General features: G+C 36.4%; 1 protein-coding gene across 2 annotated transcripts in view; it reads left to right on the top strand.

The window, feature by feature from the left end:
• The window catches only part of LOC125343977 (IgA FC receptor-like), a 31,168-nt gene extending 6,921 nt beyond the window's left edge, over nucleotides 1-24,247 (top strand). Inside the window, exon 2 of one of the 2 annotated variants that reach the window (XM_048336574.1) lies at nucleotides 24,212-24,247. In XM_048336574.1, coding sequence (XP_048192531.1) covers nucleotides 24,212-24,232 — 21 coding nt within the window. In that variant the 3' untranslated portion in view covers nucleotides 24,233-24,247. Of the gene's footprint in view, nucleotides 1-23,041; nucleotides 23,063-24,211 lie in introns of those variants that run through there. The other variant, XM_048336578.1, reaches the window with a different exon arrangement.
• Nucleotides 24,248-26,925: the final 2,678 nt, after the last annotated feature.

The following is a 26,925-nucleotide window of genomic DNA, read 5'->3' as shown; positions in this document are numbered from 1 at the left end:
AAGATAAAGGAAATGTACTTTAGATATACTTAAATGGTGTTTAAGTTTTCTACTCCTAAAATTAGTTTTTGTTTTTCAAATTACAGATGGGGAATTATAAATGGGAAATGTTTCCTCTATGAGTCATATATTCTGGAATATTTTCTTTCTTCCGCCCTCCCCCCTTATTGTCAAAGTGAAGTACAGAGGGGTTACAGTTTCATATGTAAGGCAGTGAGTACATTTCTTGTTCAACTTGTTACCTCCTCCCTCATTTTCCCCCTGCCTCCCCCTCTTCCTTTCTCTTTCCCCCCATGAGTTGTACAGTTGGTTTACACCAAATGGTTTTGTAAGTATTAGAATATTTTCTTTGTATTTTTAGTAATTAATTTTTTAATAAACATTCTTTGGGCAATTTCAGTAAACACATTTTCTGTTGGAATAAAGAGTCATGTTTGTATATGTTAAATGTGCTCTCATTCTAATTTTCTCTTTCTGTGTGGTTAATCTACATCTTCTGATAAAACATATAAATTCTATTTATTTTATCAGTCTTATTTTTGTTTATATGTTTGAAACTTTTTTGTGCCTTACAGGTTCATGATATTCTTATAAGATTGTCTTAGATCACAATATAAACATGCCAGTTTAATTTGTTTGGTTAAACATTTTCCTGGTATATTTTCATGTAAAAGTTCAACTTTTCTATGTTGCTGTGTTTAAGTGTATACAAACCTTTTGCAAATAGCACATGGGATTTTATTCCACCTAAGAATATTTGCCTTTTAATTCACAATTATATGTTTTATATTTATTATAGTTAATACTACTTATACATTTTCCTGGAAATTTAATAATTTTCTAATTTTATATTCTTGCTGAATTTGTTAAAGTGAATTTGTTAAATTCTCTTATGCTTCTTTAGAAGTTTAAACTATTATGTAATGTGATAATGACTATACTGATATTATATATATGCACATACACATTTTATGCTTTTATAGATACTTTTTGAGGTGATCATGTAATAGCTTTATAATAAAATATAGAAAATAATCTGCCTTTAAATATGTCTACTACTGGTTTATGTCTTACTATCCTTGCTTTAAATATTAGGTCCTTTGGTCAAATTCTCAACCCCTCACTGCTCATGGCTGTCAAATTAATCTCTTCATATAAAAAAATTCACTTCCACTTTCTTAATTGAATCTCAGTTTCTATGCTTGACACCCATGTTCCCTGTGGCTTTCTCAACTTGCCCGTTGATTTTCCACTCTGGTCAACTTGTTTTCCTCGCTACCTCACATATTAGCATTTGTTCTTTTCTTTGTTTCTGCTCATTTTGTTGTCCACACATTTTTATTTTCTTAAAGGCCTCTTGAAGTATTAAGTCTGGAATCTGTTCTCCGAATTGAATTTTCCATCAGGGAATACCAGAACATTCTGTTTACAAACTGTGGGAGCCGTTTTCATTTTTGACCCTGTAAGCTTCACACTTTTGATGGTATTCTTTGTGTATATATTATTTGGCCAAAAGATAGAAATATGTAAGTATAATCTGAAAAGCATAATTCATACTATGAAAAAAGGGAAACTGGGGGAAGAAACCACAGACGACATAACAATATATAATAAAGCCATTTTAGTAATAGTGAATAACACTATTATCCATGTAACTCATGCAATAATTTTGGATAGTTTGCTGTTTTTTTTTATCCAGACATTGAGTTGGGGTATAAACAGAAACAATTATCATTGTTTTAAAAATAATTCTATATACAAATCATGAAGATTCTGATGTTTCTTTTTTGTTGCATTTACAATGATTTTTTCTGAGTATTTTATTCATCCTTATTTGTCCTCTAGCAGTTGTTTTAATTCAGCATGTCAGTTTGTGAGCCCAGTGCATCTTGATTAATATCATTCATCCTTCTGTCCCTTTTCCAGTCCCACCTAGCCCCTCATTTTACCTGTTCCATTTTTGCATATGTACATTGAATATTATGACTTCATTTGCTTACCCTTCATTTCTCCATTCATCTGCTCCCTCTCTGATGGATATCACTCTGACACATGCTAAGCTTTATTGTATCCAGCTTGTTAAGCATATACAGGGTCATTTACATAGATACACAAACATTCAAACTGAAGTATGGTATATGCAGGGAGAATTCCAGTGATCTGACTCCTTGGAACAACTCACAGCATTTGATGTTTATGAAAAATAAAAATAATTTAACAATATCCTAAGTGATTTAATTTTCGAATTTAGCCTCTCACACTAAAAGGTTTTCTTACACCTCTTCCTTAGTAATAATGCTATCTACCATTGCTTTAACTTAAACCTTTCTCATTTTCTGTACTCTAATAAATCCTCCCTCACAGTGGAAAGTCAGTATCCCACTTCCTTGAAATTTGGTTGGGTCATATCAGCATTTAATCCATGACCTTGAGCTCAAGATGTTTTAACATACTGCTCTTGGCTTCCAGCCCATTTCTGTCAGCATGCTGCTTTCTTTCTTAAAGTGAAAGTAGGAATGGTACCCAGAAACTCTAGACAATGAAAAAAATACTATCTTAGTGATGCCACTAAACAATTCTCTACAGCACTCTTAGCCCCCAAACAATTTGATCTTCAGCATACTCTACTCTTCCTCTACCACTGCCTCCAGATGGTTCAGTACTCAAAATTCATAGCAGCTGCTCCATTCACAAGTAATACTGTCCCCATGTGGTAGAATTCTGCTACACCAACAGAAATGAACTCTTGGTTTCTAGATCTTAAAGGAATTGTCTTTGTTTTTCACACTATACCTTCTCTTTCCTTAAGAAAATCTTAACTTCATAGTCACATTTCAGAAATTATTAAGGTAATATATAGTTAGTGATTGCCACTGCTATCATATCTCCCTTCCTACATTTTTAGTTGATATAATATAGACTTTTCCCCATAAATAGTGGCATCAAGTCTGAAGTTTTCTATCTCGACAAAGTGTTTCTTGATACCTACAATTGTGGGTATGTGCGGCTACAAGTGTCCACATAGGATGAGGCCTTGACACATACACATTCACAGCCCCGACACCTTTTGCCACAGAGACTATGCAGTTAGGCTGAAAGAATCCAGCCAATATGTGTCTCCACTTGGAATGAAGCTCATCATTGAAAAGGTCCTCTCGTCAGCAACACAAAAAATGAGGTAATGTCCAAGTGTTCATGCAGTAGCTCACTTCCATGTTTCCAGTGGTTGAGGAAGTACAGGAGTCTGATTTAATATCCTGAGTTTGAAGATTACCATCACACATGAGTTTTTTACAGTTGGACCTCTGACCTCTGGTGGCTAATTGCTATCTAGCTACAATCATTTGTATGGTAGGTCTAATCTAATGATGCATTATACAAAAGCTATTCCTCCATATTTTTCTCTTAAACATCACATGAAATTTTGGCCTTTCATAGACCACTAGTTCCAGGTGACAATAAATATTTTCCCTCATTTTAAAGCTCAAATTTTATAGAGCAACTTTAAGCTAGCTTGTTAAGACATACCTTCTGGGTATCTTTAAAGTATCTTTGTTTCCTCACAAGAATAGGATATTGTATAATAAACTTTTTTTTTCCCAAATGTGTACTACCAGTTTACACAGTAGTTTGGATGAATGAGAGTTTATTAACCCAATCTCTCATTTGTATTTCTAATTTTGCAACTAGAATTTTTAAATTTCTAATGACTTATACCATGCGATGTGTCACAAAATCATGGCACCGTGTAGCCCTCCATACCCCCAACTTAGCAACTACTATTTGTTGTTGTTTTTTCTCATTTTTATTTTCTCTTACCTGGTATTTTTTGAAAGTGGCCTCAAGCCGAGGAGCTCCACAAATCTACACTAGTAAGCACATTTAAGCTTTGGTTATCTGTAAAGAAAAGCCCCCAGTCTCCTTCAAGGCATAGAAAAGCATAGGACATATGTAGCTCAAAATATATATATATATAATTGAGTTTCCTTAACACCTTTTTTTGTTTTAATTGAATGAAGGTAATTTTAATGTTGCACTCCAAATTCGTAAAGGTCTTTTAGATAAATATATTTTGTCTCAGTGCTCTACAAGTTTATCCTTGTAATTAAAAAATAAGCAAATGTAGCCACATGGGTGGCAACAAATCATCAGACATTCAACTTTTTGTCCAGAAATTTCAAGTAAGATTATTTCTGGCTAGGTGTGGTGGTGCAGATATGCAAACTCAGCACTCAAGAAGCAGAGACAGGAAAACCACAAGTGCAAGGCAGCCTGGCTCACTTTCTTACAAAACCTAAAGAAAGGGAATGTGGCTTAGTGGTAGAGTGCTTGCCTACCATGCTTGAAGCCCTGGGTTCGATTCCTCAGCACCACATAAAAAACAAAAGAGAGAAGTAGGAATGGGTGGGTAAAGGGTAGCTCATGCATGTAATCCGAGGTACTGGTAGATATTGCTTGGGAAGATGGATGGCAGCTTGTTGGAGAAAAGCCCTGGTAAAAATTTACACAGGACGTGCTCTCAGATAGGCAGGCTTGCTGGTGCTGAACCCGGGAACTAGCAATGTGGCATGCTGTAAGTAAAAAAAATTGAGCTCTTAGGTAAGTGTGGTCAAAATTGTGAGACCCTACCTTAAAAAAATGGTGGTGGTTGGGCTTCTGCCAGCAAGTGCAAGGATCTGAGTTCAAACTCTAGGACTGACAAAAGGATTCTTTCTGTGTACCTGCATGATTCATATTTTTTTCATAAGCACCAACTCATGAAAGCCAGAGTAAGATGGCACACCTCAATAAGGATTGCATTGCACAAATCCCAGTGTCTTTGCTCATTTGTTTTCTATAACAAAATAACACATATAGTGGCTTATAAACAACACAAGTTCATTTGTCAGAGATGAGGTTGGGCAAGTTCAAGTTCTTGGCAAATTTTGTGTCTAGTAAAAGGGTCTGCTTCCTGGTTTACAGTTGGCAGCTTTTACCTGCATTGTCTTATAATAGAAGGGCCAAGGCAGCTTAGAAAGACCTTGTTAACAAATGAAGTAACCCTATTCCTCATGACTTAATCACATTGTAGAAGCTGTACCTAATAATCACATTGATGATTAAATTTCCACATAAATGTCCACATAGCAGGACAGAAACGTTCATCGTATAACTTTCTTTTTTTTTTTAACCACCCCAACCAATCCAAGTACTGGTATTTTTTACATGGTTTTCTTATAAGAACAAAGACAAAACCATGTAAAGTTCTGCGAAGATCTCGTTTCTTGGGTTAAGTTGTGTCATCTCTACAAACCCAGTTTAGACTTTGTAGTAGTTTAGTGTTCACACCAGAAAAGAAATACAAGGTCACTTGCTTCTAGGTTACTTGCTTGTTAGAACCTGTATCATCTACCTATTACACTATAACAAACCACATTTCAATGACTTATTCAATAAACTTTTATTTTTCCTCATGATCCCATGAGACATTTGAGCTTGTTTCCTGTCATCTTAGCTAAATGTACTATGTGTGTCCACTTAGCTACGTATCAGCTAGGAAGCTGTTTAACTGGGCTCCCACATATTTTAGTTTTCTGAGATAATCAGCATCCTACTTGGTCCCTTTTTCTCTGGCAAGTTAGCCCAAGCTTATTCTCAAGGGAAAGCCGAGGTGTACCAGGCCTCTAATGGCCTACATATGCAACTGGCACACTATCACTTCTGCCACTTTCAGTTGGCCAAAGCAAGTCACAAATTCAAGGTGCCATCCCAAACGCAAGGGATAGGGAAATATACTCTGTCCTTTAATGTGAGAACTTCAAGGGGGGAATATAGGTAGTCTGTTAATGCTGGCTGTCAATAGAGTTAATCCATTGAGTTAACCTCATCCTTGTTTATAGTCTAGTTTTAATTGCTACAAGAGGTATCCCTGCCCATTATTCTCCATGGATCATGGCTCTTCTCTTAGAAAACATCCAGATTCTCTTTCAGATGCATGGAAGCCATTTTCTAAGGAGGTTGCAAAAGTTATGTCCTTTGATCACTTTCTTAGTCACTTCATGTTCATAGAAATTTGAGAGCTTAGACATTTTGAATCTGTAAGTCCCTTCTAGTTTACTTTGGAGATTCTTGCCAATACAATTGTTCAAAACTTCTGTAGTCTTGCCATGAAAGCTTTATCCGAATATCTTTTTGAGGCAAATTTTCCAGATAGAATCACATTACTTTGAAGTCATTTTTTTAATTTTTTTGGCCAGTCCTGGGCCTTGGAGTCAGGGCCTGAGCACTGTCCCTGGCTTCTTTTTGCTCAAGGCTAGCACTCTACCACTTGAGCCACAGTGCCACCTCTGGACATTTTCTATATATGTGGTGCTGGGGAATCAAACCCAGGGCTTCATGTATGGGAGGCAAGTACTCTTACCACTAGGCCATATTCCCAGCCCCATAATCACATTACTTTGGACTTCTCAGTCAACTGTGGGCCAACTCTCCCTATTTGCTACCACCTAATTCTTTCAGAAGTATTATCAAACTGTCATAGACTTACAGTTTTGTCTTTTTGGAAATTACACTATCTTTTTTGGTAAAGCCCTCATTTGGATTAAGAGGCTGAGGAATGAGAACAGTTTATTTTTTCAAACCAGCAAATCCTGCTTATATACTCTGTGATTCATCTTGTTATTTTTATTTTCTTTTTCCTCTATTTTAACACAGCTAGGAGCAGCCAAGTATTTTTCCATTTATTAATTGTTATTGTAAAGCTGATGTACAGAGGGGTTCCAGTTACATGTCAGGTAAAGAGTACACTTTTTTTTGAACAATGTCACCCCTTCCCTCGCACTTCCTCAGATTTTCCCTCTTCCCTACTCACAAGTCATATAAGTTCATTCTCAGCATAGTGTCGAGTACCACTGCTGCTTCCTGTTTCCGCTTCCTGGAGTTCATTTTGACAACTATTATTTTATATGGTCAGATGAACATAGCTATTGCACCTATGTGATCCTTTCCTAAGAATATCCTCCTAAGTGACTTGTTTGATACTCTATACGGACATGTCTTAGCCAAATCAAGAAGTTCATTAGGAAAATTTTCTGTCCTCCAAATTGTTCTGAAGCAACCTTTATAGTATCATTTAACTATTGTGTAACACAGGTTTGCACATCTATTAAAAAGACTTTTCACGGCTGAGGATATGGCCTAGTGGCAAGAGTGCTTGCCTCATATACATGAAGCCCTGGGTTCGATTCCCCAGCACCACATATACAGAAAACGGCCAGAAGCGGCGCTGTGGCTCAAGTGGCAGAGTGCTAGCCTTGAGCAAAAAGAAGCCAGGGACAGTGCTCAGCCCCTAAGTCCAAGCCCCAGGACTGGCCAAAAAAAAAAAAGACTTTTCACCATTTATTTTTTGTTTAAGTTTTACAGAGTGTTGGGACTTGAACTCAGGACTTTATAGTTACTAGGTAAATGCTGTGTCACTTCAGCTACACTCCCAAATTATTTTGATTTTAGTGTGTTTTTCAGATACAATTTCACTCTTTTCTCCAGGCTGGCCTGTAACAGCCTTCTGCCTATGAATCATGAGTACCTGGAACTATAGGCATGCACCACAATGCCAGCTTTCCTACCAGTTTTCAGAATTCATTAATACTTTTGGAGCTTCTGATAACCAGTATCAGGCACATTATCTTTGATTAGCATGTGTTATATATATTCGTTGTGATATTGTAACACATGTGTCGGGGCTCAAGACCCCCTCTCCCCACTTCAACCAGGGAGATGATAAATCCCAAATTGTGAAAAATCACTCGGCTTTACCCGCCCCCCCCCCCCGCCCGCGGAAGGAACAAAGCGTGTCTTTACGGGCTACGCTGAGTGGAGAAAAGATGGCGAGACCTACCCTCTGTACCCCCTCACGTGTCCAGAGTAGACACAGGAAAGAGATTTCGGAGAGCGGGTTTGGATGTTCCACCAGTCTCAAAAAACTTTAATCAGGAAGAGGTTTTATAACAGTAATGGCGGGCAGGAAGAGGAGGGACTAATTGAATATTAACGATTGGCTGAATGGGCTGTCCCTCAGGTGATGTCACGGAACTTCCTCTATGGGCAGAGACCACAGCCCCCCAAGGACCGGGCCTCCGCCATTACCCACGTGGCTGAGGCAAGAGGCGGGGGCTGCTTTGCTTCTCTTGGCAGAACCCGGGAGATGGGAGTGGCTAGCTTTTACACTGTCCCAGGGCTGGGGGAAGGGCAGCTTCTCAGGAGCTCTTGTTGCCCTTCCCTCATCAAGGCCAAAACTGAATCCCCAACACACATGTATGCATCATGAACTGATAAAATGTAGCCTTCTTTTATCTCCCCCATCTCTCAAACTATAGTAATCTCTACTCTACATTGACTTATTTTTCCACTTCCCCATATGAGAGAGAACATATGCTACTTAAGCTTGGCTTAGATAATGTAACACAATAATACTCAGTCCCATTCATTTTTCTGCAAATGAAGATAATTTCATCAGTCAACACACACATAGACTAAAATTGGAAATTAAAGATAAAATCTATAAAAAAGCTGACAAAGGTTATAAAATGATCAAGGGATCAGTTCACCTGGAAAGAAGAAATAGTAATATGTGTGCTTAATGCTAGAGCACGCAATTTTATAAACTTTAAATGTTGGCCAGATGCATTACATCTGATAACTCTGGCCTATAATTCCACCTATTTGGGAGGCAGAGATCAAGAGGTTCCTGACTGAAGGCTAGTCCCACAAAAAGACTAAGGCTCCATCTCAGCAAATAACCTGAACATGTAATCTCAACTGTAGATAGTTGTGGTGGAATCATGGATAGGATGATTAGAGACTGACAAAATAGTCTTAAGGAGAAAGGGCTGAAGGCATAACACAAGGGCCAGAATGCTTGTCTAGCAAGTACAGGCCCAGATTTCAAAACACAATACTGCCAAAAATCATTGTTAAATCTACAGGAGGATACGGAATACAAATCAGAGTACTATGGAACTTCAGCACTGCACTTCATCAGTGGACATATACTTCAAACAAGAACTTAATAGAGAAACATCAGAGTTAAAGTATTCTATAAAACAGTGGAATATCATTTAAAGCTTCTATTTTAGCAGCATCCCACCTGAGTTACCAAATTCTGTATCAATTCACTCTTGGATAATCTCTCCAGAACTTAGTGCCTAGGTTGGCTGGGCACTTTTTGTGGCCTTAGCATGGTGTGTGACTTGTAATTCTGTTGTTGGCTGTGGATCAGGGGAGGCTGGATGCTCCCACATATATAGTAACCAGCTGGCTTCAGTCTGGCTTCCATTGGAACAACTGAGCTCTGCCTTATATGTTCCCCAGTATGCTGGCCTGTGTTTATTCTCTGGACATGGTAGAGATCTCACAGGGGAGTTAGAAATGAGTAGGTAATCATCAGGCCTATATATGGAGCTGACACAACATCATTTCTGCCCCACACTAGTGGCCAAAACAAATCACAGGGCCAACTCTTGAATATTCAAGAATTGAGGAAACTCCACTTCCTGGTGGGAGGAGCTCAAAGGTACACCACAGGGCCTATGTATTTGCAGGGGCCAGAAAGCCAGTCAATCAATAAGATCATGAATTACTCTGTGTCCGTTTGCTAAATCCAAACATGTTAATTAGGCATTGGAGTTTGTACTAAGACCTGGATAGAGTCAGTAATTAGTTCGTAGCTTCTTAATTAGAACAGTCTGCCTCCAATACCATATGATCCCCTAGAGCAAATCTGATTTTGATCCCAGGCTCCATTAACCTTAGCATGGGCATTGCTGTACCAGGACTTGGGTTTTCTGTGACCTTTTTCATTTACATGCATCTTTGTACCCAAGAGTGAGAGCCTTGCTACATAGCTCATCCACTAGCTGCTGAACTCATCTTTTCTCTCAGATTGTCTTTTTTCCTGTAAAGGTGATATACAGAGGGGTTACAGTTATATGATTCAGGTAATGAGTACATTTCCTTTTGAACAGAGTCACCCTTTCTCTCATTCTCTCCCAGGGTTTCCCCTCTAGACTTCCCTCCCCTCCAAGTTATATAGTTTATGTCTACATAGTGCCTAGTGAGTTTCACTGTTGCATTGGTTCACCCTTTGTCCCATCACTTTTGTGCTTCCCCTTCCCCTCCCCAAATCAGATAAACTTATATACATGACAAGAGTACAGAAATCAAAAACAGTGGTGGAAGGAAATAAACCAAAGAAAAGAGAAAAGGAGAGAAACACCACAAACTATAATAATAATTTTTAAAAACTCTTATTTCCTTTCTTTTGCGCAACTGCCTTCATTTGAAAGCCAATTAACAATATATTGGTGGGGTTTTTCCCAAGTCTTAACACTTTCTGATTTTTTAACTCTTTAACCTCCTAAGAAACATCTGAAGAAAGGCAGAATGTTTGACAACATACTACTGCCATGTTTGGATTTGACCAATTAGCCACAGAAGTCAAGACTTCAGGCCAACATTTTGACATGACATGGACAATAAAGAACAACATCCTCTTTAGATTCGTAGCTATGGAATGAAAGCCTGCAAAAACATTTTTTTCTGGCTATCTTACCAACGTTTTTATCTCAACTGCTCCTGACAGTTGCTTTATTCCTAAATCAAATTTTATCTGAGATATAGGAACTGATGTTAACATCATAGTTCCATATAGAAAAAATCATCTTTATACTGTAGAAAATCTTTTCTGAAATCATTTTGCTTAAAATTTTTAAAAACCTAAATTAATTTAGAATATACTTGTACAAATCATAGTACCTGAAGGCCACGGCTCTTTTTTTCTGGTTCTGCATCTTGAACTCAGCCTGAGCACTGTCCCTGGCTTCTTTTTGCTCAAGGCTAGCACTCTACCACTTGAGCCACAGCGCCACTTCCGGCTTTTTCTGAGTAGTTTACTGGGGATAAGTCTGGGCCTTTCCTGCCCAGGCTGGCTTTTATCCGTGTTCCTGAGATCTCAGCCTTTGGAGTAGCTAAGATTACAGGCACGAACACATGCTGGCACTTGCCAATAGCTCTTTTTTAGATTGTTTTAGTAAAGAACAATTATTTTTCATATAATAAAGCACATATTTCACAGTTTAAAAACTATATACATATATGTAGTTTAATTTTTTCCTTTTAATTAATATAGTTCTTGGATTCACTCTCACAGTTCCCTCCTGTAAAGCTCATACCATATTTAATTGTTTTTTGAGTACAACTGATGTCAGGGAGGAGATGATGAACTGTATTGTTGCATGGACTCTTCCCAAATCTCATGCCTTGGGCATGAGTGGGAAACTGAAATTCCACCCAGTTCATCTCAGGTTACCATGCTTTCTTTCATTTTGCCAGCATGTCTTCTCCAGTCTGATAATGGTACTACTGAGGTTCTTTAGGCCAGTGCTGCTAATACACCGATGCAAAATTAATCTGCACACTTTCATTTAGTATATTAATTTCAAATAGAATACCTAAATCATTGACAATTTTCTCTGCCTGTAGGTGCTACCACTTCGGTGTATATAAAGCCTGTTTCCCTTGGTACTTTAGTTATAAATCCTTCCTTAAAGAATTCCATAAACACAATGCCAAGAACAAATTCCCTATCCTCTTATGGATGGAGAATTTTATTGCTAGTAAGTATAATTCAATTTTTGAAACATTCTCTCTGAAACTTTATATGATTGTCTTTTTAGCCTTATTTACAAGGCAAGTGCATCAGTTAACTTTTGATGTCCAATAAGCTACATGAAAATATGACAAGATAATGATTTAATAAGTTCATAATTTTTGACCGTTGGGAGTAGGCTCAACTGGACAGTTTTTGCTAACTATGATCATTTGGGCACCTTCAGTTAGCTAGAGTGAATGGCCTCACATGTGCAGGGAACAGCTGCATGCCATCTAGGATGACAAAATGACTAGGTTTCATAGTTCAGCATAATAGCCTGCATTCACTTGCATGATAGATATCCAGGAATGATGTGCAAGTGCTTTTCAAGCTTCTACTTTCTGTACACTTACTAATATCCCCTTGGCCAAAGCTAAATGGCATTGAAGACCCAGAAGCACGAGGGGAGAGCTAGAGCACTTCCAAAGACAATGTGATTTCAAGGGTAAACATAAAGAAAGGGAAGATTGTGTGACCATTTACACAATCTGCCACATTCTTCTGTATTTCATATGCAAATTTGTCACCCAAATTGACTTTACTTTCCTGCAGAAATAGCAGACATACTCTCACTTCATGACCTTTATACTACTAATCCATTTGCATGTAATATTCCTTCTCTCTACCACTATCACATCTACGTAGCCAGTTCCTATGTCTCCTTCAAGTCATAATTATTTTGATTTTGCCTAAGATCCTGTGTCTATAGATTGAGTACTAAAATGTTATTTTCACCACAGTCTATTTACCAAGGTAAGTCATAAAGCCAAACAACACTGAAGTGGTGGGAAAAACATTCCCCTTTCAATAGGAGGCACTTTAGACACTGCAGAGTAGACTAGATAATAGGAGAGAATAATTGTGGATTTTTTTGCAAGTAACATACTAGACAATATCATTTCTTTGGGGTTTTTTTGCTGCAGAGTAATAGTCTTTAAGCAGAGAAGTGTATTTTCTGCTACTTTTAATTATGTGTCCCCATTTTCATTGCTTAAAATCCCTATTAGACAGTGACTGACTTGCCTATAATTCTCCATACTTCATCAACTTTTCGTAACTTTCCTTCTACTGAAAACATTCTAAAAGTAAGCTTTAATGTAATCTTCCAAACTTCTAATTTGATTTCTTGCTATGTTCCTTCTGCTATTTAAGGAGGTTGTTGTTTTCTAGTCCCACAACTATATTTATATATAATTACATTGTATATTATGTTGTCCGCACACTGCTTCCTTTTACAATTATATGTTTGTGGGTTTTTTTTTAACATTGCCTGTTCTATTCTTTTGTGAATACAGTACTGTCTCAAGTCTTTCTGAGGATTTATTGTCTACAGCTTCTTTTGGCTTTAAGCAGTAGTCCTTTGGGGTTCATTTCTCTCCAGTTTTGTATCACTTTTCATAGTGCTTATTACCTTCAGATGATAGGCAATTCTTTATTTTTGCTTGCCTTTTGTGAGTTGCTCCAATTCATCATCAATGACCAAAATATAAATACTAGTCCTATTGTTATTGCCTTTGGATCATATAATACCCAGCTATTAGAGAAAAATTTCAATAGATAGTATATATATATATATATATGTATATATATTCAGAGAGAGAGAGAGAGAGAGAGAATATCTGACCCTGAAAATTTCAAAAGGGGACTCTTTAAAGCACTGTTTGATTTTTGTCCATTGGATATGTTAATTCACAGGGCAGGGCTTTCCTGATTAACATTCTTAGTGATCTCTTGCTAAACTACAGCTACAGTTCCTTTGCAGCAGTGTTTCATGTCTGACCTGCAAAATGAATCTCATGTACTCTTTGTAGCCAGTAATTTGAGTTAGGCTATAATAACCGTATTTTGCAAACTTGGTTAAAATGTATCCAGCCATTTTCTTGTCAGAGTAATATGTGTTGATAAAAGTACTCAATAAACTATTATTTGTAATGTTGAATATTTGAAAACCTCATTAAAATATACTAGCATATTATATAACATATAAAGTATATATTATGATATACCTATAGTGAAAGGATATATCATTATACTGCCTGAATTTCTAATGATCTATGTTTTTTTTTCTAAAGGATATATGTGGTTATCTAATGAATATCTAATATCTAATGATCATCATTATTTCCATCATTCATTTTAATTGAAGGAAAATAGCAAAAAGTTCATTTCACAGGTAAAAAATGCCTCATTCACTGAACAATGTTAAAAATCAATAGATAAAATGGGAGAAATGTGTCAAAATCTTAATGATGGCTGTATGTGAATCACAGATGGTTTACAAAATCTTTTCTATTATCTGTTATTTTTCTTTAATGGGTGTGTAACATTTCAGTAGCAGAAAATAGTAAACATTTTAATGAAAATGAGATTTACAAGTAACAAAAACATAGGACAGGTTGGGCACTAATGCTCATACCAGTTGTCATAACTACTCAGGAGGCTAGGATCTGAGTGTTATAGTTCGAAGCCAGTCTAGGTAGGAACGTCTACATGAGTCCATCTCCAGTGGACTGTGGACATGACTCAAGTGATGAGCAAGCAAGCTAAATTAGAGTTCAAGGCCCACACATACACAGCATGAGACATCTGTACTGTGCAGTGTAATTTTATGAGTTTATCACTGTGATCTTAGTACCTGAAATTATTGGTTTTCTCTTTAAATAAGGGAGGGTTGATACATTTCTTAGATAATTTATCATTATAATATTGGTGTCTAAAATCATGAGTTTTTTCCCCTTAGTAAATGGTAGTTAATGTATTTCTAAAATAGGGGTACTACTTTTGCTTTCTGAAACATACATATTGTAGAGTAAATGAAGAAGATATATAGGTTGTTTCTGTACACTGGCTCCTGGTTAAGTTGTTCTGTCAAAATCACAGTACTTGTTGAACATATGTTCAGCTAGGTAATTTCACAGAAAAAGGTGATATTTCTTAAAAGCCATTGTAATATTTATAATTTCTAGTATAAAATAGCTACTAAGTAAATTAATTATTGATGAAAGAGTTGGTTGCTGAATAGACTGGTTATTTATTATGACAATGTTATCCCTTTACTGTTCATAAGCCTTGTAAGTATTGCTATTGCATTAATTCACCTTTTACCCTTTGTATCACCATTTTAATGTTCCCCTACCCTTCCCTAATTCAGACACACACATATAAAATGATTTTCACTTGTATTTAACCAGAGTAGTAACATAGTTATCATATACTGTTCTATTATCTTGTTGAATTATATTTATTGTTTTTAATTATTTATTGTTACTGTAATTTTTTATTGTTCTTGTAAATGTCAGATATTGAGATTGACTAAACCTATAGTAGGAACTGTATGATTTGTGAGTTTGTGTGTCAACAAATCTCAATCACTGCTTTCCAGAGCCAAGGGATAAAGTAATTGGACTTTACTAACAAATCCTCATGATCTGTAATAGATATTAAAACTCAGATTGGTGAGTTTAGTATTGAATGTTTAAATTTACAAATATGAACTAATTGAGTTTTTTAATTTGTGATAAACATTAAATACAAAATTTGAAAGTGATAGCTCTTCTTTTTAAGAGGTACTCAGAATTTTTGCCTTATGCTTGAGTAAACAAATGTTGTAAAGGGTTCTCGTATGTTAAAGATAAAGCATATGTGTTTACAATCTTGACTTTCAGAACTATTCTTAAAATTTGTAAGGACTGATCTTCAGTTATTTTTCGTTAACGAAAAAAATTAAAATTCAATTTGAGGTTTATGCTTCATTGCCTCTAAACTGGCTATCATGTCTAACTGTTTCACTATGTATTTTTAAATAATTTAATATTTTGGGAACAGAGCTAATAAAATGCAGACATTCTGATATGAGAAGTCATAACGACAATTGATCTTTTGAAGTGTTAATGTAAGGAATAAAATTGCCCAATGGTATTGCTTTCAATATGTTTAGCTTATTTGACTATAAAGGCATTATGTTTGAAGGTAGATCGAAATGTTGATTTTATTATGTAATTCCATAAAAGATTGAGAGAAAGATAGAAAAAGGAAAGGAGGAAATGAGAGAAGGAGAAAGGGAAATAAAGAGAAAGAGGGAGAATGGAAGGGAGAGGGAGAGAGAGATAGAGGGGAGAGAGATAGCCCATATTGGTAAAATGTTTTTCTATTAAGTAACATCAATGGCACAAAACTCATAATTCTAGTGTAGAGGGAATACAATTTACTTTGTGTTGATATAAATACTACCTCTACTGGTACAAACTTTTTGCAGATACATACATACTTTTGTAAGTATTTTAAACTCTGCTACACTTCAATAACTATTTCATTGGGCAAGCCCCATTTCTATGAGGATCTTCAGTGTCCTTCTTTGTAATGTGTAGGTTAGACCAGAAGCCTTTAAGAGATTCTCACAATATGGTCATAGGTCCAGTGCTGAGAAGTAAATTTTCACCTGGTAAGTTAACAAAAGATCTAGAGGTCAGAGTTCTTCCCTCATTTCTTTAGGCAAGTGACACACAATTCCAATGACCACTTTTGTATATACAACTAAGATGATCAACTTCTGTTTAAAAACAGAGTGGTATATGTCAGGCACTCCTCCAAGCAGTTTACAAGTACTAATTAGATATGTTTATCTCCTATAAAACCCGAAAGTAGGTGATTCTTTTGCCTTTGGTGTAAAAATGTCTCCCTGAATTCTTAGTTGCTAGTTGATGGGCTTTTGAGAGGTGATTGGATCATGCAGGCTCCAATGTCATCAAAATACTAATTCCACAATGAATTTGTAGCTCAGTAGACTATTAGGATGGAGCCTGGTTTAAGGACGTAGGTCAGTGAGGCTTTGATTTGAAGAATACATAGTATCTTCTGTCTCCTGGATGCTGCAAGATGAGCGCCTTTGCTCTGCCATGTTTCCTGACATCATGACTCTGACTCACCCACCACAAGCCAGAGGTAATGTAGCCAAGGGACCGTGAACTGAAACTTCTGAAATTCAGCCAAGATCAATTTCTTCTTGTTTAGGTTGTCAGCTGTTTTCATAATGCTGCAAAATGTCCAAGACTCACTCTCTCTCTCTCTCTCTCTCTCTCTCTCTCTCTCTCTCTCTCTCTGTCTGTCTCTCTCTCTCTCTCTAATCTTTTTCAGTGCTGTGACTCAATCTTAGGGCTTGGTGCATTCTAGGTAAGCATTTTAACCAGTGAGCCATACCTTAGCCCAGATAATACTTATACTATCCCCATTTTATATATGGAAAGCTGAGAAGCAGAGAAAGGAGATAAATTTCCTAAGGATACACAACTAGTAGACAGAAATTTTAGATGCAGTGCTAGGGGGTTTGACTCAGAATCTTTGCTTTATTTTAACTATTATTTATTGTAAAGGTGATGAACAGGGGAATTATAGTTAAGTAACATAATGAATACATTTATTTTTGAACATTGTTGTCCTTTCCATCATTTTCTTCTTCTTTGCTTTAAACAAGATCTCATGCTATTAACTTCTAAGAGAGCAGTTAAACGTTTCTGAAACTTGGCATTAATAAAGAAAATAAATACATTGTTTATCCATACACAGACAGCTGCTAGAACTCATGGTTTATGGGAAGGACTTTTTTTATTTTTGACAAATTGTTTTCTTTTTATTATTATCTTTAAGTAGTTGTACAAAGGAGTTGCCATTTAACAAATCAGTTCATGAATAGAGTATACCTTGGTCATTGTCATCCCTTTCAACATTTTCCCCCATCCTTCCCTTACCCAACCCTTCACACAATATTAATTTTGTAGGATATCTATTGGATTCTTTTCTGCATTCTCCCCCTCTTCTACTCTTCATTTGCCCACCCTTTTCCCATTGACCCTACCCTACCCTGGTCTTTAACAGTAGTCCATTTTCAAAGTTATCCTGACAGAAATATAGCTTCCCATGGCTATTTTCTTAAAGGAGGAGAGTGAAGCAAAAAATTCAATGCATAGCCACCAAAATTAAGCAGAGTGAGGGAAGGGGTAAGTAGATTGGAAGGATGGGTGACAATGTTGAAAAGGATGACATTGATCAAGGTGCATGATATTCAGAAACTGCTTTGTTGAATCGCAACTGCTTTGTACAACTACTTCAATATAATAAAAATAAAAAATTACTATTGGTGTGTTTTGGTGAATTTTTCAGGAACAGTATCCTTTTCTTCATTCTTGGTTTACATGTCATTCAACTTAAGACATAATAACAGGAGAGAGAGAGAGAGAGAGAGAGAGAGAGAGAGAGAGAGAGAGAGAGAGAGAGAGAGAGAGAGAGAGAGAGAGGAGTCCATTGCTGAGCCATATGGCTTTTAATGAACTCCGTCTAATATACTAAGGTCTTAGAAATTTCAAGATTGCTAACTTCTTGAAAGGGGTCAGGTTAATGGTCTCATTCTCTTTTTGTCTTGTATTTGGCAGGTGAAGAAGATGGACCACATGACATGCTTATTCTTCCTATTTCAACATACTCTTCTCCTCACTCATAGTCAATTTTAAGAAGACCAGTATAGTAGAGGGTATGCTGAGGCAGTATTGACCCTTATTTTTACCTCTTGAAAATAACACAACTTATTTTAAAATTTAGAATTTACTTTTAAGGAAAAAGAAATATACTTCAGTTTATACCTTTGGTTTTCTAAGCATTCTAAAGCTTGAGATCAAATTTATTACCTTCTATAGCAAACTGAAGGCTCAAGGAAACAGCATATCACAGATTTCAGGAACTGTGATAGATTCAGAAATAAAATATTGGTGGATCCAGAAAGTCTCAAATTAGAACAATTTCCATGACAACTTGTTCAGTCTTCTTTAATAAAACATCTGCATAGTTCATATTCAAAATCCACATTCTGTTGTTTGGCTTCCAGTATATTAGTTTGTATATGAGGTGTCACATATTTTAATTCTGGTATCACATATGGCTATTTTTACTAGTGCAAAATGTTGTTGTTATCAAGTATAAAAATAAAGCAAAAGGAAATTGGGTCATGGGTATAATTATTAAGACATTTATATACATAGATTAGCTTGCTTACAGTATGTCCATTGATAAAATGAACAAGAAGTACAAATTAAGCTCCAAGTATTAGCAGCAAACAGTGAAGTATGTCATATGAGCATTTGAGTGTTAAGGAAGTGCCACTTTCTTGAGCAGAGAAGAGGTGTATATAAATTGAGACATAGAAGTACTTGAGGGCCAAACAAGATGAGTTCAAATGAACTGAATGGTTGTTCAGAATGCAGTACTTGAGAATGGATTTGAAGAGGAAATATCCCTTGAATTAGATACTGAAATTTTCCTACTGGTGATAGATAAAGCTATGGAAAGTGCTACATTAGAGACTACAATAGCATATAGAAACAATAGGATATACGTGTGTGTGTGTCTGTCTGTGTATGCATGTGTGTATGTGTATATGTGCTTCATGTTGACTCTGCAAGCATGAGATTTATTATGGAATTGGCTCATGTGTTTATGGAGGACAAGAAGTTCCATGATTAGCTGCCTAAGGAACCATGAAAGCTAGAAGTGCCTTTTAGAACAAAACAAGCTGGTAAGCTTCTAAGTCTGTATGTCTTCTGAGAGTTTTGATGCCCAAGAGCTGAAGAAGATGGATATCCAAGCTCAAGAATGAAGAAAATTCATCTTTTCTTTACTTTTTGTTCCATTCTGGCCTTCAGTGAGTTAGATGATACCTTTCTGACAAGTGCTAATGTCATTTGGAAACATCCCCACAGAGACATTAAGAAATGATACTTTATCAGCTATGTAGGCATTCCTTTGCCTGCTTATATTTGCATATAAAATTAATAATCACGATGATTTAAAACATTTTAAATCATATGTACCACTGAACTGCTAAAAGTTTGGGACATTTCCCATTAACAGCCAGAGGACCATCCGCTCTCCTTTTTTATAGTCATGGTCTGGCTTCTGACTTTCTTGCTAACCTTTCCTTCTAGTCTCTCCAAACTTGACCTGTCACAAGCACTCTGGCTTTCTCTTCATTGAACATGCTAATATTGTTCCCACCCTTGATGGCCTTTTAACTCCGTAGTGTTTCTATTTGGCATGCTTTCCCCTTATCTTTTCATGTTCCATATCAATCTATACTCCCTTCTCAGTGAAGCCTTCCTCAACACTGGACGCGAAGCACCTCTTCAATTCCTCTCTCCACACTACACCATTTATCATTTCTAGGGCATCATTTTTCATCAGTGACTAAAATTGTCTAATTTATTCATGTATACATGTTCATTGCCATCATTCCTCACTGGAGTATGAGTAATAAATGTCCTCCGTTAATAGGGGGTTTTCAGTTCAAACAACAGAAGGTCCAATTGCACTTGACTTAAAGCTTGAGGTTACTGTGTATGGCACCAAGTGTAGGGTTCAGGGAATAAGTTGTTAAGAAATTGATTATTCTAGTGTCTTAGCAAGACTACCAAAGACTGGTGTCCTTTCCACCTATTCATTTGACTGTCTTCAGCATTAGGTTTGGCCTCACATTTTGGAAAGAGGGCTTCCATAACTTCAAATAGTAGCCTAACAAGCCACCACACAAAGCCTGAGGAGAGAGCATTTCTTCCTTCATGTCCTTCAGTGTCTTTCCATTCACATTTTACTGTCCAGTGAATCTCTTAAATAATCTGCTATGCTAGATATGTGTAACCACGACGAGAAGAGAAGTCTTTGCTCTTACACAATAGTTGAGGTTTCTAAGAAGGCACTTTCTTCTTGCTTATTTCACAATGACAAAGATATAAGAACAAAGATATGGTATGTGAATTCAATATTATCTTTATACCCTTTGGAAGCCAGCTTTAAATGTGTGACCTAAGGTATGTTAGTGAACGGAGTTTGCTGACTCAGAAGTCCTGAAATAGTCAGATGTGCACACTTAATCACAGCAGTGCTAAGCCAGTGTAGCTGCACTCTCATCTTAGAGGGTCAGAGGCTCTGAAGGAGCAGAAAGCTGCCAGAAGCCAGGAAATGCAGGTCTGAGTAAAACTTGATTGTCCCATATTTACCAATTAGATGAATCACTTCCCCTATAGCAGAGCTTACCTAATTATTATTGAGTTTTCCTTCCATTAGAAAGCAGAAATCAGTGAACTAGGTTGATCATGGTATCTTTTGTTCAGACTAATTTGGCTTTGGATAATACTGATTTAGAGATGCTTTTTTGTAAAGCTTTTTTCTTGTGTAAAAGTATACTTTAACACAATGTGAATCAGGGCCTGGTATAAGTATATGTTGTTTGTATGCATGTATGTGTGGTATATACAGACTAGATGAATTGTCTCTCAGCTCTCTTTTGCTACTAGTGAGGTTTCTACATGGCAAATTTGGGGTCAAGATAAACTGTGTTGTTATTGAGAGCATCTAAAGTAGAAGAGTCAGAAGACCTAGCTAATGCAGTGTTATGGGAACTAATGAGATCTGAAATCTTGGGAAAGTTGTACCAAGTATTATTCTCAATATGTGAAGTGAGATTGTAAATAAAAAAAACAGGGTTGTTGTTGTTTTGCCTTATTCTTTTATGACTCATTTATCCTATTGTAAACTGTATATAAAAGGTTCAAAAACAATATGATATAAACTGATTAGAGCACTAAATAAGAGATAAATTGCCAAAAGAGATCTGAACAGAGACAGTGGATTACACTTAGGATGCCCTGACATTGGAAAGGGAGTGAAGATGGTCTAATTCTATGGTGTGAATTTAATTTTGTAAAGGAGTTTTGCAGGGTAAATAAATATATGATCTATTCAACTGATGCACTATGAAATTTGGAAGGCATGGCTTCCATAGTCCCTTATATACCTGTGAGAGTCATTTCTGTATATTGGGAAAGGTATAGATTACTTAAAAGATGATACTGGTTAGAGCAAGCTTCTAAATAGCTTTGTCAAGTGCATGGAAGAGGTTGGATGGTTGTGCTACTGGGAGGCTTCTGAGCTATCATCTTGAGCATACTTCCCCAGACTGGCTGAAGAATGATGTCGGATGGTGTGAGATTTCTCCCATGAGTTTCTACACCTGCTGATGCTTCGAAATAAGACTTACATCTATTTTTAGTTGTTATATATCATATAAAAATTCACTTATTAGAGTTTGCCAGGGGTACGCATTACTTCCGCCTTGGAGAGTTTCTACTAAAATTCTTCACTCATAGTAAGTGCAGCTACCCACAGGATGGTTCAGGATACCCCATTACCTACAGATTTTCCAGTCAAAATATCCAGAAATAATTACTGCCTAGAAATGTCAAGAAAATAGTTTTTTAAAAAAGAATTATGTTTGTAATTTTCTTTCAGAATGGTACGATAAAATAAATTCGTATTTTGAGCGATCCTTCTAAAGGGATATCTTGTCTGAAAACTTAATATTAGAATTGAAAGATGTAAATTGTTGACACATATATAGATTTCACTTTCTGGAAGTTGATTTTTTATTTTTGTTGATGAAACAGACAAGAAGTCAGATCATTTCAATTTTAATTCCTTTTAAAATAAATTATGTCTTAACCACCCTACCCATAGAGAAAAATATAACTGAAATACTGAATTCATTCCTCTGAAACAGAAATAGTTATAGGTAATGGCATCTTCTGACACCATAGCTGCTTTTGAGAACCCTTGGGAAACTTGGGCTGATGTAACAGTGTCACATTTTTCTTGAAAACAGTCATCTCTTTCCTGTTAATTATTTCGGTTTCTGATTTTGTTTATGCTTCATGTTTTCAAATTTAGGCAACATAAGATCATCTCTGAGTTCTCTTAAGAAGTTTTGCAAACATATCACATTTTGCTTTAAAAATAAAGACACACTCCAGTTGGACTGGAAAAGAGATCTTCTATGTGTTCTAATAGCACAAATATAATACATCTCAAAAAGTCTCTTTTTGGAAATTTGATAATGAATGGAAGATATCTGCCTCAGAACCAGTGTGACATTGTTTGCCTGTTTTACTTCCTTTGCTATTCTTCTGGCATGATTGTTGGAGCACAGCACTAAGACATCTCTTTGCATCTTGATAGCTTTCCAGACTTATCTATTGAATACTAGTGCAATATGCAATGCAAGATAGATGGTGCTTGAAAAGCATACATGCCACTACTTGGATATCCATCTCATACTAAGGATTCTGCCATTGCTTAAACACATTCCATATCTTTCTTGAATTTAGAGATAGTTATCTAGCTAAATTATATTTTTCCTTATAACTTTACTTTAAAAATCCAAGTGGAACTGAGCACATTATTAGTTTCTTTCAAATGCAAATGAAACAGAAGCAGTACCCGATTCAGCAGATTTGGTTGAGTCACTTTAATATATTTCAGAAATAAAAATATGGGTCCCAGGAATGAAGCATCACCACCATTGAGGAGAAAACAAATGGAGCAGTGAATGAACCCCGCTGAATGCTCAACCAAATGAGTGTCAAACATGTTTGGAGTTCTGGCAGATCACTGGAAGCACTGCATGACTTCCTACAGAGATGAATTGAAGGCAACAGCAGTCATCTCCAAAATTGAATGTCAGAAAAGAATGAAGCTCAGACAACAGGAAAACCAGAGTGTGACCTGGGTTACTAGTTTATTGACCTGGTTGACCTCAGTGCGGTGAAATCATGAAACACTTTAATTTGTCACAATAGTGAATTTCAAGTTCATTCCATAAAAGCATCCTCCTGCCCACGGACAGAATCACACACATATTCCTCAGTTCTGTCAGATGCTTGCCAAAGTATAAAAACCAAAGTATTAAACATCTCATATAAAAAAAACAAAACAGAACTTGGGTCTCTTTCAATCTAAAACTTTTCTCCTCCTTTCCAACTCCTGGCCTATAGTCTTACACCCCTTCCCACTCTTTCTTAACTATTGGTCTATCTTGAAGGGTTTGGGGGTGCTGTGCTTTTAATGCTGGATTAATGTGCAGATTCCATCAAGAACTATTGAGGCATGTAGGTAAAAAATGGAGCCAAAGGCTTGTGCCTGAAAGAAAGAAAAAAGCCAGAAGGTCGGATTAGGACCTAATCGCTCCCCCCTAAGTGGAAGGATAGCTGACATACATAAGAACCTTTGTATTTTAAAACAATATTCTTATTTTTCTTGCTTTACTCGTTCATTCTTCATTATTTTTAAAAAATTATTTTATCTTCAAGTGGATGTACAAAGGGTTACAATTTAACATGTCCATTTATGTGTATAGTGCATCTTGATCAAAGTTACCCCGTCCATCATTCTCCCCTCCCGCTGCGCCTTATCCCATCAGTCACATTGTTTCCCACCTTCCTCACATAGGAACATTGAGTAATATAACTACATTAGTCCACCAAAGAACTCTGGTTTTAATGACCTCTTTTGGCTCTGCTGTTTTCCTTTCAGAGGAATGATACAAATGATTCTAATTTTATCTTGACATTTCCCCTGAGTCTGAGTGAACTGAACTTTTCTCTCTAATGGCATGGCAGATTAATCATTCTGTGCTCTGTTCCCTTGTGGCAGGTGTCCCTGTCCTCATGGTGACTGTCCTGGTGTTCATCTGATCCCATATTGGAGGGGGACGTGATAGATGACTAAAGTCAATGGAAGAACAAAAGCCTTTTGCTGCTAAATTTGAGCAAAAAATAAGAACAAAAAAGAGCCCTTCACATACCACAGAGTGGCAGACTCTGAAAACAAGCTATAGGAAGTATTATTGCTTATTCACCAATTAAGAACACATGGATAAATTATGTCTTTACAATATGACTTAGTTTTCAGGTTTTTATGAGCAGTGTAATTAAGAAAACTTCTTTATATAGCTAATCATGTACTTATCTTACATTAAATCTTACATTTGAGTTTATTTGGGAATGAGGATGAATATAGCAAAGCTTTCTCTTATCGACCTACAGAGACTTAGTTCTTGTTATCTAAAATTACTGTAACAACATATAGAGTGTTTAGTTACTCAGCAAGTGAATTTTAGTTATTTTTATAACATGTTAACAAAACAGCTGGAATTGATGCTGTGGCTCAAAGTGGTAGAGTGCTAAGCCTTGAGTGAAAAAGCTCACCAACAGTGCCCAAGCACTGAGTTCAAGCACCACAACCACCACCAACAACAAAAAAGAAAACAGTTAATGACACAATGACAGCATTACATAAGGATTATTTGCTTTTAAATTTTGTAAAACTTCTATCAATAAGACTTACCATATATTATAGAATTAAAATAGCTCATTTAACTAATGTTGCAAATTAAACTTTATTTAAGAGGTCTTAAAGAAAATAGATGCTTAAATATTAAATAATGCAAAGATAAAGCACTACAGAACTCTAAATTCACCAAGTCTATAAACAGTTAAACTCAAATTATATTTATTGCCAATTGATATAAGTTGAGGCTAGTTAGGTATATAGCTAAACGTTAAAGTCTGCAATGCCTTATAAATCTTGAATCAAATTTTAAATAGCAGTAAAATGTATTGCCTTTTATTCTTCTCCATTTGAGATGATTATTTTGGTGCCTGTATTCCAGTCAGGGTGAGCTAAGTGGCAATACTCCAAGTAATTTTGAATAACAGTTTTCTTTTCTTTTCTTTTTTGAAAACAAAAAGCAGAAAGAGAGAAGATCCAAATCCTTCAGTTCAATAAACAAAAGTAAGATAAGCTAAAGTGCCAAGAACTAAAAAGAATTTATAGAAAATGGGAAAGCGGGGGGGGGGGGGGGAGAAGAAAAGAAAAGAAAAAAAGCAGCAGCCAATAGAACTGTAGGGTACAGTAACACAGTCAGGTCCTGCCATTCTCTTGTAAACCACTAAAGAGTTCCAAATACAAATATGTATATATAGACACACATAGATGTATATGCATATATACATACATAAATACATATAAATGTCTTCTAATATATTCACAGACCCGACACCAAAACCACAAAGCACAAATGAAGAACCTGCATTTCCTTTTCAAACAAGTTCAAGGAAAACTCCACAGTTTTTTATCAACTGGCTAAAAAGTCACACCTAACACACCTAATCTTTCTGTCCAACTAACCGTGGAAGAACTCCATCAAAATGTGGCTAAAAAGTCACAAATGAAAAGGCCAAGTAACAGAACAAGGCCTCATGTGTGCAACCAGAGAGTGTTTAGCAGGGGACAAACTTTAGTTCAGTAGATTTCAAAATTTCATTTTTTCTTTTTGTTCTCAATAGGCAGCAATGGCCCAGTGACATTGTGTAAAAAGGGAAGAAATGAAATTTCCAGGGCCAGTGAGCCACAAGCAAATTTCTGAAGGTGCCACATCAAAGGATATAATTAGATATATTCTTGGTTTAGGAAGTGACTTGCTAGCAAAGCCTCTAGTGATACAGGACCCAGCTCTGGATCCAATTGTTCATCCATGCCAAGAGAAAACAAGACAATGTGCAGAGAAAGGGAAAAATGACTTCATTTAATACTTTGGCCAAAACGTTGGAGAGAATTTCTTAGTTTTTCTCTGCCTTGCTCTCAGTATCATCACAAATTAGAGAAAAAAAAAAGAAAAGTAACAAACCCAGGAAATACATATGTAAGTAGTGTCAGGGCTCCTATTGGCAGCTCATCTTTATCCCCAGGCATGCATCTGGGACAATAGGCAAGCGGGACTACATCTAGCTATTGATTGGGGGGGGGAGGGGTCTATTCTGGCCTAGCTTTCTACTGCAGTTCTAATCGCTGCCTTCCAAGTACTGAGAATATAGGCATGAATCACCAAACACCTAGCTGGCCACATAGCTTTGATAAAGACCATAGTATGGGTGTGAATAAGACCCCTTTAGCTGTTCCAGCAGGAAAAAGGAACTGAAGACAAGGTACAGAACATTTTAAGAAAGGTTATTACATTTCGTGTATTTGACAGAATTGCTGTAGAGTTATTAGGATAATACCATGTAATTTGTTTTTAATTTTTTGTCTTTTATTTTGAGATAGTATCTCACTATGTTCCCTAGGTTGGCCTTGAATTATTGGACTCAAGTGATCCTCCTGTCTCAGCCTCCCACTTAATTGGTGTTACAGGCATATGCTACCATGCCTGGATTGAGGGGCTAGAATGTTTTACATTGCCATCCACTTGGGGTAGAAAGATGAGAGCAAAGATAAACACAGTTCTTGCCCTTGTGGAACTTACAGGGAAAAGGTGTTAAATTATGAGTGAGAGAAATTCTAGAAAGGAGAAACATGAAATAAAATAA

The sequence above is a fragment of the Perognathus longimembris genome, chromosome 28 (assembly GCF_023159225.1).
Source record: "Perognathus longimembris pacificus isolate PPM17 chromosome 28, ASM2315922v1, whole genome shotgun sequence".
In the NCBI taxonomy this organism is placed as follows: Eukaryota; Metazoa; Chordata; class Mammalia; order Rodentia; family Heteromyidae; genus Perognathus; species Perognathus longimembris.
Note: the sequence above shows the minus strand (reverse complement) of the source record. Positions and strands in the feature narration are given on the sequence as shown.